Here is a 17,706-nt window from a genome sequence, read left to right on the forward strand (position 1 = left end):
ATATATGTGTACATTTATTTATTTTTTTATGGTAAAAGTAGTCACGGACAGGGATTCTATTATGATTTTTATAGTGTAGCTTTTATTACTAGTTACATTGCAGATAATTCATTCTACCATTTAAGATGTTTTTTTTTTAAAGGAGAAGGAAAGCTACAGCGGCATTTTATTGCCAATAGATTAGCTGCAATAGTGCAAGCTAGAATGCTATATTTATTCTGTAGAATGTTGTACCATACCTGAGTAAAAAGCTCTAGAAACTCTGTTTAGGATAGCAGCTGCAGTATTAGCTTGTTGAGACATCACATACTACCTTAGTCTATATCTGCTCACTTGTAGCTCTGGGCTCAGATTACAGCAGAGAAGGATGGGGGAGAAGAGGAGCAAACTGAGCATGCCCATGCCCGGGGCAAAGAGGTTTAAGCTGAAGGCAGGAAGTCTAATACAGAAGCCTATGTGTACACAATAGAAGAAAAGAAATGCAGTGTTTCTTTTGACAGGGGACAAAGAGCAGTACTTTGAGGGTTTACTGGTATATTTAGGTGGACCTTTAGGACAAGGCTTACTTAGTTTTAACATTTCCTTCTCCTTTAAAGGACCAGTAACATCAAATTTTTTTTTTCAAAAATTTGTTAGTACATAATGAAAAAATAACACCAACACAAATTAAAATTTAAAATAGCAAAGCCTTTATTAAGAAATAACTTACAGAAACTCCACTTCCTGTCCTCTTCAGAAACGGCGAAAAGGCGACCATCCTTCCTGCAGCGCTCGATTAGTCCTCCCTGGCTAGCTCCAATATTCTACTGACAGCGTGTGAAGTGAGGTGAAGAGAGTTGAAGCTGCGGATCAAGACCCTGCGGGACCGACACATGAAGACCTTTCTGCTGTACGAGTGCAAGAAAACCAACTGGTGCAGGCAGCCAAAGATGCAGACAGTTTCCTGGGAGCAAGCAGTTCTCCCTCCACAGGCAGCGGAGCACTGAGGTGTCACCCGGCTGACTGAGAAGAGAACCTGGCAGAGCGACTTCAGGAAAAACTCAGGTTCCGGTTGAGAGAAGCAGTCCTGATTCCGGATCTCTGTCCCCATGCCCTCCCGGTTGCACACAGTTGATCCCAGTATGGGACGACGAATGGGACGACAGTAGCTCCACTGCGGCCGAGGAACCAGCTGGTCCGACGTGTGGCAGTTACTCGGGCGGTTACCATGACTACGAAGGCTCCGGCAGCAGCAGATTCCGCTTATCCACCCGCTCCGACCTGCCACCTGGCCCTTACTCCACCTCCATCGCCTCCTCACAAGCCCCGGGCAAAGGCTCCGCCACGGTCAGCCGCAACCTCAACCGCTTCTCGGCCTTCGTGAAGAGCGGCGGGGAGGCTTTCATACTGGGGGAGGCAGCGGGGTTCGTGCGTGACGGGGACAAGCTGTGTCTGGTGCAGGGGCCGGACGGGCCTGAGTGGCAGGAGAATCCCTACCCGTTCCGCTGTAACATAGACGAGCCCACGAAGCAGACCAAGTTCAAGGGCATAAAGAGTTACATCTCGTACCGACTCCTCCCCAGTCACACGGGGCTGCAGGTTCACCGCCGCTACAAAAACACTTCGACTGGCTCTACGCGCGTCTCCTCTACAAGTTCCCCGTCGTGTCACAGCAGAAAGGTCTTCATGTGTCGGTCCCGCAGGGTCTTGATCCGCAGCTTCAACTCTCTTCACCTCACTTCACACGCTGTCAGTAGAATATTGGAGCTAGCCAGGGAGGACAAATCGAGCGCTGCAGGAAGGATGGTCGCCTTTTCGCCGTTTCTGAAGAGGACAGGAAGTGGAGTTTCTGTAAGTTATTTCTTAATAAAGGCTTTGCTATTTTAAATTTTAATTTGTTTTGGTGTTATTTTTTCGTTATGTACTAACGAATTTTTGAAAAAAAAAATTTGATGTTACTGGTCCTTTAAACAAATGTATTTTTTTAGTTGTAATATTGATGTGTAGGCATATCAGGTCATTGTGCCTGACCCTGTGATTTTCTGAGCTATAACTACACAATGCTTTCAGCTTTTGTTTCTCAACTGGAGGAGTCATAGTCTGACTTAGGTGTTTTACTATGAAATATTATGGAATTCTTCTCATATCTACCACTAGATGGGGACTTTTTTTGCAGAGCAGATGTCTGAAGGGAACAGTTATCTTGTTACCTTCCCATTTTCTGTTGATAAGCTGTTGGGGGGGGGGTTTGATACCACACCATTTTGTAGTACAGTAATAGAGTGAGTGAAGTTTATCAGAGCACAAGTCACATGGCTGGGGGCACTTAGGCAAGTAAAAATGGCTAGCCTCGTGTAAAATTTCAAAATGAAAAATAAAAAAAATCTGTTTGCTCTTTTGAAAAACAGACTTTAATGAAGGAATCTTAATTAAATTCCCCTTGACAAAGGCTATTACACTGAAACGTTGGGATTAATTCTCAATGCTGGCAAGTGTATGCGCTGCTTGTTAGTTCCTTTCTTTCTTGAGTTCACAAATTTTGTGGTATGTACCTTTATTTGATGATATTGCTGTATATATTATTTTTCTGACAGAAAATCTATTTTTTTTTAATTGGGACCTTTCTTGAGAAACGTCAAGTTGGCTATACATGCTTTACCAAACACACATTTTTTGATAAAACAATACCCTGTGGTTGCCTTGTGGGGGAGTATTTGTGTGTTACTTGCACCACATATGAGATATCTATGTTATTTTAAATATTGGTGTGTCCTCCCTTGATCTGTATTAATGATTTTGTTTTGTCTGCCCCAAAAAGGCTTTACAGAAAAGAGCAGACAGAATCAGCCCCTATGCTGCCATCTCCTTCCTTGCCTGCACCCCGATCTATTACATTGTCCTGAGTGCAGGCACAAGTGATAAGAAGGGTTTATTTTGTCGCCAAAATCCACAATGTGTGTGTGCCTGTACCCAGATGAACAGAATAGATCTAGATGCAGGCAAGAATTTAAGGAGATGGCAGCATAGGTGCTGACTCTGGGCCTGTGTTTTCAGCAGGCTAAAATCAGTCCCTATCTGTCATAATCTATAGTTTGGTCATATTTCAACTATAAGTGATGGACAGAAGCCACCAGCTGAAGTTACAGTTGCATTGCACTTTGCCTGGACATAAAAGTCACATGCTGCATGCATATACAGTTATCAGGCTAGCTGCATACAAATATATTTTATTTTCGGGGATTAGACTTAGTATCTTTTTAGAAGCTATGGGATATTTAAGAGTAAAATGTTCCATTTTGCCATATTAGCATTGTCAAAGCTGCAGTTTTTTCTCAGGCAGGCTGGCAAAAACCTTAGCTCTCAAAGGTCTACACTTCCTATGCTTTTACACAAAAAAAAGGGAGAGTAGCCTAGCCTTTTTTTTCAGTTGCAACATTGGACATCTGTCAAGCTTAACATGTTCAGAAATGGCAATTTCAAAAGAACAAACAAACCATAGGTTTTTTTATAGCATGTACAGACAGATGCCCCAAAAATGAAGCAATTGCAGAGTGAGCCAAATTCTGTATGAAAAGCCATTATACCTACCTATAGTTTAGGCCTAGTTAAACTAGAATTCCCAGCATAAGGTTAACAAAGTAGAACTGAAGAACAAAATCCATCTTAGGGCAGTAGCAGACAGGTAGATTTTTTGCCCATGACTCTATTATCGACTGTGGGCGAAAAATCTCCTGAAAATTCCTCTTCATTTAAAATAATTGAAATCACTGGTGCTATGACCAACATATCACTACGTCGCCCAAAATTGCCTCTGGAGGAAACTTTTGGTGACTTAGCGATATGCCGGTCATTGCAACAGCGATTTCAATTATTCCATCTACCAACAACAATTTCTGTGGTACCACAGGACTCCATTTGCCAGAGGTGACCTCTCCTCCACTACCATTGGGTGGTACTGCACAGGTTTAGGATCCATTATTCAAAAAGCTCCACATTACAGACATGTTCTGTCCCATAGACTCTATTTTAATTAAATAGCTCAAAGTTTTAAAACATTTTTTTTTCTCTGTAATAAAACATTAACTTGTACTTGATACCAGTTAAGATATAATCAATCTTTATTGGTTGGGACACAATTCTATTGGGTTTATTTCATGTTTAAATAATTTTTTGTAGACATTGAGGTGTGAATTTAAATTAACGAGACACCTTATCAGGAAAACCCCAGGTCCCAAGCATTCTAGATAAAAGGCCCTTACATATACAATTTTTTTATTCCAGTCAGTTGGTTCATTTCACCACATTTGACAACTGGGTAATAAAGGTGCCACATTCCGAAATTACCACTGGGCTAATGTGGAACAAAATAAAAGTAAATATGGCCACTGATTTCATGATAACTGCTAACTTTTGCATTTTTTAACTAATAAAAACTAAATTCAAGTGCTCCTCCGAGGCAAAATGCATACCGCTTATGAATTCTCTGACTGGGGTGGGAAAATACACAAAACATTTAAAAACACTTGGTGTCCCTGTGGTTAGCATTGTTTTTGGCTTATAGCACTGAAGCCTTTGAGCCTGAAATATACCACAAGTATGGGATAAGTTAACCAGAAACTCATTAACCAGAAAGCTCAATTACAGAAAGGCATTCTCCCATAGAAACAAGTCTGGGAGAGATGCATAGCCTCTTTGCATCTCTGTGCCCAACTGCCCAGTCAGTACTGCAGCACTTTACACCTCACTTTGCTGATAAATCTACTACTTCAAAAATGGAGAAATGTATCTGTAGATTAACTAGATTTACAGCTACATGGCACCAAATGCAACATTTTAGATTTGTCTCCTATATTTGAACATAGCAAAGACCGGAAGATGGAAACAGCAGAAAGCAAAATGTTACAAACTGTGCATTAATAAGAAGGATTAAATTACTATTAATAGAAAACTTCACTATGAAATGTCAGATCAAAATTATATACTATACCGGAACAGTTTTTTTTCCACTTAGGAATGTGGCAGCTAGTGCCTTTTATTTCTCTAAGTGCCAACTTTCAAGCCATGTTCATGGTTAAACAACTTTAGCCGGCATGGAACTGTCCACATTCTAATCAGACCTGTCAGCAGATCTATTTAGCCAAATGCCATTTTCAACACCTACATATAATTGTTGTAACCAAAAGGTTAATGGGACATCTGTTTGGTTTGACTGCAGCTGGGATTGTATCGAGGACCTGCATTGACCAATTTAGATTTTATTTTAGTTTATTTATAATGTATGTATACACACACCCCCCCCCCCCTTAGCTAGGCCCTGGAAAACCTGAGCAGGCAATGTCTTGGCAAGCAACATGCTCAGATTACTTATGGCCCTAGGACTGAAAAGATGACCAGACGGATCAATTGGACAAGCTGTTAAACTACTGGATTTCCTCAAAAGATTATACCAAACAGGAACACTCATCATGCCAGGTGTGACCAGTTTAACAGTGATTACTTTGACCCTTAACTGAGAGGAAACCATTGGAGAAGAAAAAAAAAGAAAAAAAATACAGTTCCCAAGTCCGATATAAATCACACTGCCTGCATAACTTACAGCAGGGGTGTCCAACCTGCGGCCCAGGATGGATATGAATGCGGCCCAGCTTGAAGCGCTCGGTTCCTGAGGAAACGTCATGTCGCAAAGGATTTAGGAGATGGGGGGGGGGGACTCTTCCCATTGCCCAGTTAGTAATAATTTAATAATAAGTCTATGTGATATCCAGGTGTCTCATATTCCAGCCCCATCTGGTATTTTAGTTCTTTTCTGTGTATTTTCTTTACTGTTACAAATCAAAAGTGTTTGTGTATTTCATGTGTGGCCCCAGTCAATTTGTCTTTTTCCAATGTGGCCCAGGGAAGCCAATAGGTTGGACACCTCTGACTTACAGTGTATATATTACTTCTAACAAGGATAATTGTATAAAATTAAACTTTAGTATGTCTGACCAATTCATACAATGGGAATACTGTATTTATAATTAAAGGGATCGATCCTGTCATCGGGAAAACATGTTTTTTTTCAAAACGCATCAGTTAATAGTGCTACTCCAGCAGACTTCTGCACTGAAATCCATTTCTCAAAAGAGCAAAAATATTTTGTTATATTCAATTTTTGAAATCTGACATGGGGCTAGACATTTTGTCAATTTCCCAGCTGCCCCTGGTCATGTGACTTGTGCCTGCACTTTAGGAGAGAAATGCTTTCTGGCAGGCTGCTGTTTTTCCTTCTCAATGTAACTTAATGTGTCTCAGTGGGACATGGGTTTTTACTATTGAGTGTTGTTCTTTTATTTGCCAGGCAGCTGTTATCTTGTGTTAGGGAGCTGTTAACTGGTGGCCTTCCCATTGCTCTTTTGTTTGGCAGGGGAGGGAGGGGGTGATATCACTCCAACTTGCAGTACAGCAGTAAAGAGTGAATGAAGTTTATCAGAGCACAAGTCACATGACTTGGGGCAGCTGGGAAATTAACAATTTGTCTAGCCCCATGTCAGATTTCAAAATTGAATATAAAAAAACCTGTTTGCTCTTTTGAGAAATGGATTTCCGTGCAGAATTCTGCTGGATCAGCACTATTAACTGATTCATTTTGAAATCTTTGAAAAATTTTGAAATCTGACATGGGGCTAGACATTTTGTCAATTTCCCAGCTGCCCCAAGTCATGTGACTTGTGCTCTGATAAACTTCAATCACTCTTTACTGCTGTACTGCAAGTTGGAGTGATATCACCCCCCTCCCTCCCCCCCCCCCAGCAGCCAAACAAAAGAACAATGGGAAGGTAACCAGATAGCAGCTCCCTAACACAAGATAACAGCTGCCTGGTAGATCTAAGAACAGCACTCAATAGTAAAAACCCATGTCTCACTGAGACACATTCAGTTACATTGAGGAAAAGCAGCAGCCTGCCAGAAAGCATTTCTCTCCTAAAGTGCAGGCACAAGTCACATGACCAGGGGCAGCTGGGAAATTGAGAAAATGTCTAGCACCATGTCAAATTTCAAAATTGAATATAAAAAAATCAATTTGCTCTTTCGAGAAATGGATTTCAGTGCAGAATTCTGCTGGAGCAGCACTATTAACTGATTCAGTTAACAGTGTCCCTTTAGCTACTCTCTTTACAGGCAGATAAACCACTGTAAAGGGGAAGAAAACAAATGGCTACAACACTCTGTTTGTGGAAATGTCATCCCTTAGAAGTGGACAATGGGAGTAACAAGTTAAACCAAAATCTGTAGACATTCTGACAAAAAGGGAAGACCTCCCACCAAGGCATTAATATGAAGAGCAGTGATGGTGGTAGCGGTTAGCCAGAATGACTTTCACAGAGAACCTCATCAACCACACGTACAAAGGCAACAAAGCTCCCCAGCTACTACTCTTACCACAAGGCAGAAAGTCTCCATAAGTATGCATATTAATTCATGTACTGACTCCAACAGCCACTTGTAAATGTTATACAAAGGAAAGGCAGAAAGCACCCAATGAAAAGGAAAACACCAGACCATAGACTAATAGGAAGCCTTTATTTATATCTGCCTGCGTGCTTCCAACTATTACTGGATTAAAACTACCACTATCCTCTAAAACAGGGGTCCCCTACCTTTTTAACCTTTGAGCCACATTCAAACGTAAAAAGAGTTGGGGAGCAACACAAGCACGAAAAAGTCCCTTGGGGTACCAAATAAAGGCTGTGATTGGCTATTTGGTAGCTTCTATGTGGACTGGCAGCCTGCAAGAGGCTATACTTGAGACTATAATTCGTTTTTATGCAGTTAAAACTTGCTTTCAAGGTTGGAATTCAAAAATAAGCACCTGCTTTGGGACCCAAGAGCAACATCCAAGGGGTTGGAGAGCAACATGCTGACGAGCTACTGGTTGGGGATCACTGCTCTAAAATGACAATGAAATGTAGTGCATAGAGGAAGCAGACCCTGTGGCAGCAGGAGGTAACACTTAACTCTGGGGGCATTAAAAATAATCTGCTGTGGGGCCCAGTAATATAGTGAATAAAGTAACCCCTACTGTAAAATATATAGTGGATAATGTACACCCTACTGTAATTTATAAAGATATTATAAGTCACGAGGAGTTATGTGACCATATAAAAGCACGAGGCCGCTGACTTCTGATATCTTTATAAATTTCTAGTAGGGGGTACATTATGCATTATAATCTACATTTTGTGGCGGGGGTCAGCGTCGAGATTTTGGTCGCATCGTCAAATTTAGGTGCGCTGTCGGCCATTTGGACGCGCTGCGTCAAATTAGATGGCCTGGGGGCCCCTGTTATAAAAGGCGCGTTCTGGCGTCAGAAAGCGCCGTTTATAAGGATATAATTTACAGTCTGGTCACATAGGGAAATGGCCAGACTGTAGATTACATCTAGCTATGCCACTGGTAGTGCAACAACCTAAGGCAGAGTGGTTGGGATATCGTGGGTTTGAGCAGAGAGAATAAATACAATTATTCGCTGGAGCAGGTCTAGCTGCAACAAAAAGACAAATGTAACCATTTTAGGATGTGGAGTTCAGTCTGTAGCACTGAATGTGTCTCATGTAGATATATATACACATATATAAATGATAAATAATATGATGAGTGATGTAGGGAGGCTTCTTCTATAACTAAACCACTGACAGGCGTTTGTATTGGTTAAATAACTACTGGAGATCCGCAGGTTGAAAATGCCCGACACACAATGAACGAGCTCTCCCGAGCAGCTCTATCAGCTAAACAGCATGGTGGTGCCATGTTAATACACACATCTCTTTGCCTATTGATTCCCTAGGCCGGGACCCTCTAACAAGCCGATGCCTCACTACATTTGGGAGCCGCGAATGCGCTGTTGAAAGTCAAAGCCGGACAACAGACGGAGGGCCGCAAACATGGCATCCCTGCAAGTGCGGCTCATAACAAACACAGCGCGTCTCAACAGGCCTGTTTCCTCCCCCATCCTCCTCACCCGCAGGCTCGCTTACCAGGAGTACGTCTGCTCGGCCATGGCTCCTCCGTAGGGTATGTGATAGGGCTTCGTCCCAGGAGGATCACTCAACGGCGGCTCTGTGATTCGGTGCTCGACATGACGGCCGGCACTTAGGGCGCTGGGAAACCAGGATTCCGGCTGCCCTGACCCATGGCGGACGAAACTGCAAAACCAGGAGAAGACGTAGAGAACCGTAACACACAGTGCAACAGAGAAAGCGCGGTTGCGCGCACGGGACTGGTGGAGACGGTGCGCGCACTCGCAACTCACGGAAAGGAGGAGGAGATGCGCAAGCGCTGTGCAACCAGTCTGTCACGTGGGACAGGACTAGGCGGGGTTTGTCTTATTGAGACCAGGAGTCACTTGGTCTTGTCACTTGCTGCGGCGCGCTCCCAAATGGGATTCCTGGAAGTTAAGATGGCCATAGACGCAATGATCCGATCGTACAACTTTCCCATTTCCCGACCTGCTACTAAACATTCCAATCAAATAAAGCACAAAACAACAGATCAGCCGATGTTCTGTCCGTGACAGCAATCGAACAAAAGTTAAGGTGGCCATACACGGGCAGATAAAGCTGCCGATATCGGTCGTTTGGACCGATTTGACAGCTTATCTGCCCGTGTATGGGGGCTTCCGACGGGTCTTCCCGATCGATATCTGGCCACGATATCGATCGGGAAGGTTGGATTTTTACCCGACCGACCCGTCGGAGCCGCTTGGCACATCATAATTCGATCAAATTACCCCCGATATAGCCACGCAGTTTAGTGGCATATCGCGGAAAGATCCGCTCGTTTGGCGATGTCGCCAAACGAGCGGATCTTTGAGTCTATGGCCACCTTTAAGGCAAGGGGGCACATTTACTAAAGGGCCAAATGTATTTTTTGGCGAAAATTTGTCGAAACGACAATTCTCAATGACTTCGCTCTTGAAAAACCTCACCTCTAGAGAACTCTCACGCCGTTTCATTAGGCGAATTTTCGCTCAGACGACCAATCGTTAATCTGGAAATTTATCAAAGCGTTAACTATCCAAATACATAACCCTTTTCGCCAGTCTATATCACCTGGTTCTACCTGGTGAATTGTTAAAGGAGAATTAAACCCCCATGGTAATAAGTCCCCACTGGCCCCACTCCCTGCCTCCTCCCTGCACAGTCTTACCCCTGAATTCTTTCCCCTCTAGAAATAGTGACCGCAAATGCAGAGTGGGCACCAGGGCCGGAACTAGGTGTAGGCAGAAGAGGCACTTGCCTAGGTCGCAAAGGCACAGGGGCCCCAGACACGTACCTCTTCTGACGCCTTCCCCTAGCTCGGACCACTATGTTCAGAATCTGTGGCTGTAGTGTACGGTCTTGTGCGCATGCGCATGCTCGCATTTTCTGCGCATGCACACTCGCGCTTCCTTGCCGCTCGCACACGTCTGCGCATGCGCGAACGGCGGGGGCGAAGTAGTTGGCCGGGTTGCCTAGGGCGCCCGACCGAGTAGGCCCGGCACTGGGGGGCGCAAACGAGCTCACCGGTCCTATCTTCTTCTCTTCAGTAATCTTTGTGTCTTCTTTATCCTCTTAGGCAATTTCCGTCTCTTTCGCCACATGCGCAGTTGTCAGGAACTGGAAGATTGCTTCAGCTGCGCATGCATCAATACGCCGCTCCCGATCACTTCACAAAGATTACCGAAGAGAAGAAGATGGCCCCTGTGAGCTCTGCTGCGCTCACTCTGCATTTGCGGTTGCCATTTCTCGAAGGGAAAGAATTCAGGGGTAAGACTGTGCAGGGGGGAGGCAGGGAGGGGGGCCAATGGGGACTTATCACAATGCTGGGTTTAGTTATCCTTTAAGATGAAGCTACAACCTCAACATCACTATGTCAGTGAAATCATATCCTGTGTGTTTTTTCACATATTAATGTGGGATTATGTTTAAAAGTTGTAACTGTTAAATATATGTTATTTACACTTTTTTTAACCATTTGAAGCTCATGCCACTTTTTTTAGGGTAGTCTCATTTTTAGGACTGTAGATGTCTTTATTTTGCTTTGGATTGAAAATATCTACAAAAACACTACTAGTTCTGCCCATCTGTTCCACTTCCTGAATTCTCTGGCTGTGAAGGGGAGCTGGCAGCACTCTGCACACTGCTCTGTATGATAGTATAGGCTGGAAGAGAACTGAAGCCTGTCTTTGCTTCTGTGATTGCACAATATAGAGGTTTTGGCTACGACTAAAACCTTAGAAATAGTTGTGGAAGAAGTTGAGTCTAGCAAAAAGTGACTGCATGCTTAACCCTTTACATATTTTCATTGTACTGCTGGTCACTTTAGTACATTTTAGTACTAAAATGCTCACCAAATATAATTGCACTTGAATGCTGAAAATTATTTTCTTGTTGGTGAAGTAAAGGCATAATTATAGAGGAAGCAGAACCTGTGGTCGACTTTCTATTTAATCAGCACACTCGCTAGCATTTGTGAGCATGGGGAAGGTGGGCACGACCAGCAGAGTAGGAAAGGTCATACGCACTGGGTCCTCCAGATTGTTTTCAGCGGGGGGGCAGCACATTCTTGTTTCGATATGGCTCCTTAAATTGTAAAGGTGGCCATAGATGCAAAGATCCACTCGTTTGGCCACATCGCCAAACGAGCGGATCTTTCCCCCGATATGCCATTAACAAACATGGCTATATCGGAGGTAATCTGATTGTTCGAACGATCCGATTACGATGTGCCGTGGGCTCCGGCGGGATCGGTCGGGTCAAAATCAAACCTGACCGATCGACCAAACGACCGATCTCCACCGGACGAACGATGTCGGCACACGCCACACACGATCCGAAAATCGTACGAATCCTCGATTCGTACAATAGGATCTGTGTGTCTATGGCCACCACTGTTGCAAGGACTGATGTTGAACAATGAGCAATCAATGTCATGTACTACATAAAATGTGTCAGCACTATGCAACACAATTATAAAATCTCAACCTTGCAAAATAAGGCAGTGCTACCTTTCTGCCTAATGTTGTATAAGACTTTCATGTAAACCAGGATAAAATTTAAATTCTAACGTTCTTTCCAAATCTGCAAAATCAGTGAAAGTGGTCTGGCATCCCGTTGATATTGTGATATGCCTAAATGCTTATGTGGCAAGAACTTATCTATCAAGAAGAGATTAAAAAAAACGGAATCCCTCTTTCTAGACGGTACCAGAGTGGAGCTAAATAAAACATAAAGGCTCATTCCAGTAGAGCAGTTTCTGTATCTTTGGCAGTCTGAGTTCAGGTTCTCCCCAATAAACTGTCGAAAGCAGTGGCCTTGTTGCAAGACCTCAACATAACACTTACAATACCTCAATGGATCCAAGCAGCCAACGCAGCTCTAAAGTACGCAAAATGCAGCAATAATATATAAAATCTAAGAAAAATCCTGTACAGGTGGTATAAAACACAGTTAGCACTTAACCAGATCTTCCGAAACACACCTTGAAAGTGTTGGAGATGTAGTACAGCAAAAGGAACACTATTTCATGATTGGTGGGCTTGCCCTGGTCTTGCAACTACTAAAGTCACCACTATCCCAATGCCACTGACCCCAGGGTTAGCATTACTCAACCATGGATTGCAAGAGGAATTAAGGAAACTAACTTTCCATATCCTCAGCCAGACTACTTATATCAAGACTATGGAAATCAACTGTAATACCAAACAGGGAGAACCTGATCAACCTTACGGACTCTTACCTTACTTATAAAAGACACACAGTAACAAACACATTACAGCCAGCCAAAGAGATGGCCACCTACCAAAAATGGCAAGAATGGAAAAGTAAATATTAGAATAATCAGTAACATATACACAAAGATTACAACATTGGATACAATAGAAAAGAAGCCAAGAGTAGCAGCCACAGAATAAGCAGCAAACAACATTGGACAACTCCCTCTCCCTACCTCCCCTTTACCCTCTCCAATAACTAACCTTTTCCCCTTTCTCGTTCCCTCATTCTCCCACATACTCTTTTTCCAGCCTAAATTTTTGTAATCTGAAAAATCAAGAGAGAGACTGATTTGTTTATATATTAGTTAGTAGTATTGGGCCACAACCTCTCTTGTCAGCACTATTATAACTGTGGCTTAGTTGGCGTAGCAGTATCAGCTTAAAGGCTCAAATGAAATATTTGCTTAGTGTTACACCCAGTTGATTGCTACAGTATATAGTCCTACATTTCTTGTCATTTTTCTTTGGTAGGCTGGAAAAGTGCAAATAATTTAATATTTTAAAGGATGTTCAACAGTTATGTTGGAAATTCTGGAAAATACTCTTGCTACAAAACATGCAAAAGTTGGGGTAGAGAAATTGTGTTCTGTGCATGAGTCAATAATGTGTAATGTATTTTGATGGTAGCACATTTTCATATAAAGGGATACTATACAATGATGATGTTTACAGTAAGCATTTTAACCTATCTGGTCATAAACCCTTTTTAATATCACCACAAATTTAGATCTAATAATATGATTAATTGGCAGAGTAAGGTAACTTATACGATAAGGTAACTTAGCAAGGTACATTTGTTTTAAAATAAGCCATTTGTATTAAAAGTGCAAATATTTACAGTACCTTAAGCAGAGCCTCCCAAGACAATATTGCTTGGCCTGGTGCTACTCTTTCCTGGCGTTGCACAAGTATTCACCTCCATGCGATTTTACACATTTTGCCCTGTTATATGTTGAATTTAAAATTCATTCCCTTAGAATTTTATGTCACCAAGTAGTCGTGAAGTGAAAGAAAAGTTTTCAAAAAATGCAAATTTTTCATTGTAGAAATAAAAAAAAAATAAAAGTCATCCTTGCACAATAATTTACACCCTTTGCTAAAAAAATTACTTGATAAACTGTGGTGCAATCAATTGCTTTCGGAAGTCACATGATTAAATGGACTGCAATCAATCACATGATTTTGAAATAAATACTGTGCCCTGTGTTCCATGTTTCTGGAAATCCCCAGAGTTTGTTAGAAATAATATCTAAACAAACAGCATAATGAAGCTCAAGGAGCAAGCAAAACAAGTCCTGGATGAAGAAGAAAAACCATCAGTTAGGGTTGGGTTATAAGAAAATATCCCTCATTTTAAACATCCCCTGGAACATTCTTAAATCCATTTTTAATCCATTTAAAGAATATGGCATGGCCTTTATACCACAATCAGTAAAAGAACTACCTATGTAATAGCAATAACCTGCACATATCTGGGCTTTTCCGGAACTTTGGTGATATGATCATCATTACGGAATAAAAGTCATATCAAAGTTTGTTTGGAGTTTGTCAAAAGTCATCAGTCAACCTAAGGCTGGCCAGCATATCGGAGTCTGTCAAAGGAGCTGAACTAGACACACTACTCAAAACCTGGCTCCCCAAAGCACTTCAACTCTCAATTCAAAATTGAAAGGGCCCACAGAATTGCCCCCCTCCCACAAAGATCAATGCTAGACCAAGACAAGTCATTTTTAAACATCTTAACTATGCAGATATAATGGTCATCCTAACAGCCTACAGGTTTTATATGATATGGCAGCATTTGCAGAGCATATAGTGGCTTAGGAAACAATATTTTTATAAAATGTATTCTGCCAAGAAACGTTCAAGTAAGGTTCAAATGTTTCCATTGTAGTACTTGTTGTAAGGTATATATTATTTTCCTTATGTTCAATTTATAAATGTCTTTGTGATGTTTTGGGATTGTAATACCTAAGTAGGTGATAGTAGAAGTAGCACTTTCAAAGGGAAAAAATTATTTTGTATTGGGTGAGGTATGTTGAAATTGTTGGGCTTGTAGGTCATTTAAATTTATTTGAAACCCCGCCATCTGTCCTACCTCTACTCCTACTGTCAAAATATGATGGCCAATTTGGATTATATAAAAATCTAAATCAAATGCTTTATCTGCATCCAAATTTAACAGTGTCCCATATTTTTTTTTCTAGGGTGTTATGACACAGCGTCGTCAAATTTTTCAAGGTAGCTTGTACTGGATTTCTATTTTTCAATAAACCCGCGTGGTGTTTGGTAAGTGTACGTGGGAGTTTTAATTGTAGTGATTAGCCATAATTTTGATTTCCTGGGAAAAAATTTTTTTTCAAAATGAATCAGTTAATAGTGCTGCTCCAGCAGAATTCTGCACTGAAATCCATTTCTCAAAAGAGCAAACAGATTTTTTTATATTCAATTTTGAAATATGACATGGGGCTAGACATATTGTCAATTCCCTAAGTCATGTGACTTGTGCCCTGATAAACTGCAATCACTCTTTACTGCTGTACTGCAAGTTAGAGTGATATCACCCCCCCTCCCCGTTTCCCCCCAGCAGCCAAATAAAAGAACAATGGGAATGTAACCAGATAGCAGCTCCTTAACACAAGATAACAGCTGCCTGGTAGATCTAAGAACAACACTCAATAGTAAAAACCCATGTCCCACTGAGACACATTCAGTTACATTGAGAAGGAAAAACAGCAGCCTGCCAGAAAGCATTTCTCTCCTAAAGTGCAGGCACAAGTCACATGACCAGGGGCAGCTGGGAAATTGACAAAATGTCTAGCCTCATGTCAGATTTTAAAATTGAATATTAAAAAATCTGTTTGCTCTTTTGAGAAATGGATTTCAGTGCAGAATTCTGCTGGAGTAGCACTATTAACTGACGTGTTTTGAAAAACAGCATGTTTTCCGATGACACGATCCCTTTAATTATTTTTTACATTCCTCACCAGCTAATATTACTTCTGCCACAAACAAAACCTTTATTTATTGATACTTTCCATACATGGCACTCCATCAACCGCAGAATTAAATTTTCCTCAAGCGCTTCACTATACTCTTATTAATTGGCACAGACACGGAAACAACAACTGAAACACATTTACAGAGCTCTCAGCTTATTAATTGACACAGACACGGAAACACCAACTGCATTTTAATGGCTATTGGACATACCCAACTTCACTCTGATTCTCTAAAACTTCATATTAAAATCATGTTGATATTACAGGTGGTAAGTATCAAGAGATGGCCCTGCATATTTTGCATAATTCTTATCTGACTCCAGAACGTAGATTCAAAATGGGAACACCTTCTTCTGATACATGCTTTTGTTTTTCAAATACAAAACCGAATCTTCTACAATAGACGTTCTAAAATTTAACTTTTTTGGACTGCAGGTACCACATACTGGACACAGGTTGTTGGTACCGTATATACTCGCGTATAAGCCGAGATTTTCAGCACCCAAAATGTGCTTGAAAATCCTACCTCGGCTTATACGCGGGTCAGCTGCCTTACCGGTAGCGATGAATGATCCCGCTCCCGAAGAAAGAGCAACAGCGCACCTGCTTCTGCCAGCGGCAGTCTTGAATCGCAGTAAGCACAATTAGTTTCCATTGCGCATGTCTCTAAGGCAGTTTGTTCCTCCCTCCCCTGATGACACGCAGCCATGAGCCCGAATAAGGAGCAACATCAACAATGATATGCGCTGGAAGTCAGGGGAATGAATTTTCGCACATGCGCATTAGCGACGATAAGGGGAATGAAGCCATTACGGTACTCCATATGCAAGATGGCAGCTGCTTTCTGATAAAGCTGCTGCGATAGCTGCGATAAAGAGACATGAAAAGCTCCTTGGTTGTACAGTTAGGTGAGCTCTAAACTTAGCGATCTTACACTACTTTATAAGATCTGTTCAGGAAGGAGGATTACCAAATTTGGCTTTCCTTCTCCTTTAAACTTTGAAGGGGCCCAGCAGCAGAGAGCAGCTTCCCCTCCCACCCACTAACAACTCTGGGCAGCCTTTGAAGGCGATCAGCGCCTACTACAGGGAGCAGCTTCCTGACTCTCCCCTCCCATTGGAGCAAATTTACCGGTAAGGCAGCTGTCTTCTTAATATATCTATTTCATCTACCAAAGGTTTTTTTTTATCATTGTACGATGAATTAATGTTTTAAGCATCATGGCTTGATTTTTAACATTAAACCGACTGTTTGATATTTCTGAGACTTTTCTGAGTTGTGTCTAGGCTTATACGCGAGTCAATACGTTTTTCTGTTTTTCATAGGTAAAATTAGGTACCTCGGCTTATACACGAGTATATACGGTAAGTCTATTCTAGTGCAAATAACATGGGTTCTATTCAGCGATACGACCCCCTATAGACACTTAAAACCTGAAAATCAACTGGCAAAGAGATTTGCAGCAACTGCCAAGAAAACAGTATTGCCCCAATCACTCTCACATTTAATTCCATCCATTACACTAGTAAAACAGAGTTTCAATGAAACAGAGAGGGGGTTATAATTTGAGTGGAATCTTTACTCACCACATATAGGAAGTGGCCCAGGTGCACCGCCCTGAGCCCTCAGCTTGGGGAACAGATAACCGTACATAAATCTGGTGGCAGGCACTCAAATAAAGGCAATCTTCCAACAAATTGTAGAAATCAAGTAGAAAAGATTTATTGTGTCCTCTGCCTTACGCGTTTCGTGTTACAAACACTTAATCATAGGCTGAGTAAGTGAGGCTCAAACAAATATTTAAATAAAAGTGCACCAATCACAACACTCCAACAATAAAAGCATTAAACAATCCCTGAATATCCCACATCAGACCAACCCTTATGTTCAATTATCTCAGGTGCATCTCTTTGGGGAGAGTGTTTTGAG

At 41.8% G+C, this 17,706-nt stretch overlaps 1 protein-coding gene across 1 annotated transcript in view; it reads right to left on the minus strand.

The window, feature by feature from the left end:
• The window catches only part of sppl3.S (signal peptide peptidase like 3 S homeolog), a 31,792-nt gene extending 22,480 nt beyond the window's left edge, over window positions 1–9,312 (minus strand). The window contains exon 1 of the mRNA XM_018244062.2: window positions 8,997–9,312. Coding sequence (XP_018099551.1) covers window positions 8,997–9,019 — 23 coding nt within the window. The 5' untranslated portion in view covers window positions 9,020–9,312. The remainder of the gene's footprint in view (window positions 1–8,996) is intronic.
• Between the last annotated feature and the right edge of the window lie 8,394 nt (window positions 9,313–17,706).

This window comes from Xenopus laevis, chromosome 1S, assembly GCF_017654675.1.
Source record: "Xenopus laevis strain J_2021 chromosome 1S, Xenopus_laevis_v10.1, whole genome shotgun sequence".
Lineage (NCBI taxonomy): Eukaryota > Metazoa > Chordata > Amphibia > Anura > Pipidae > Xenopus > Xenopus laevis.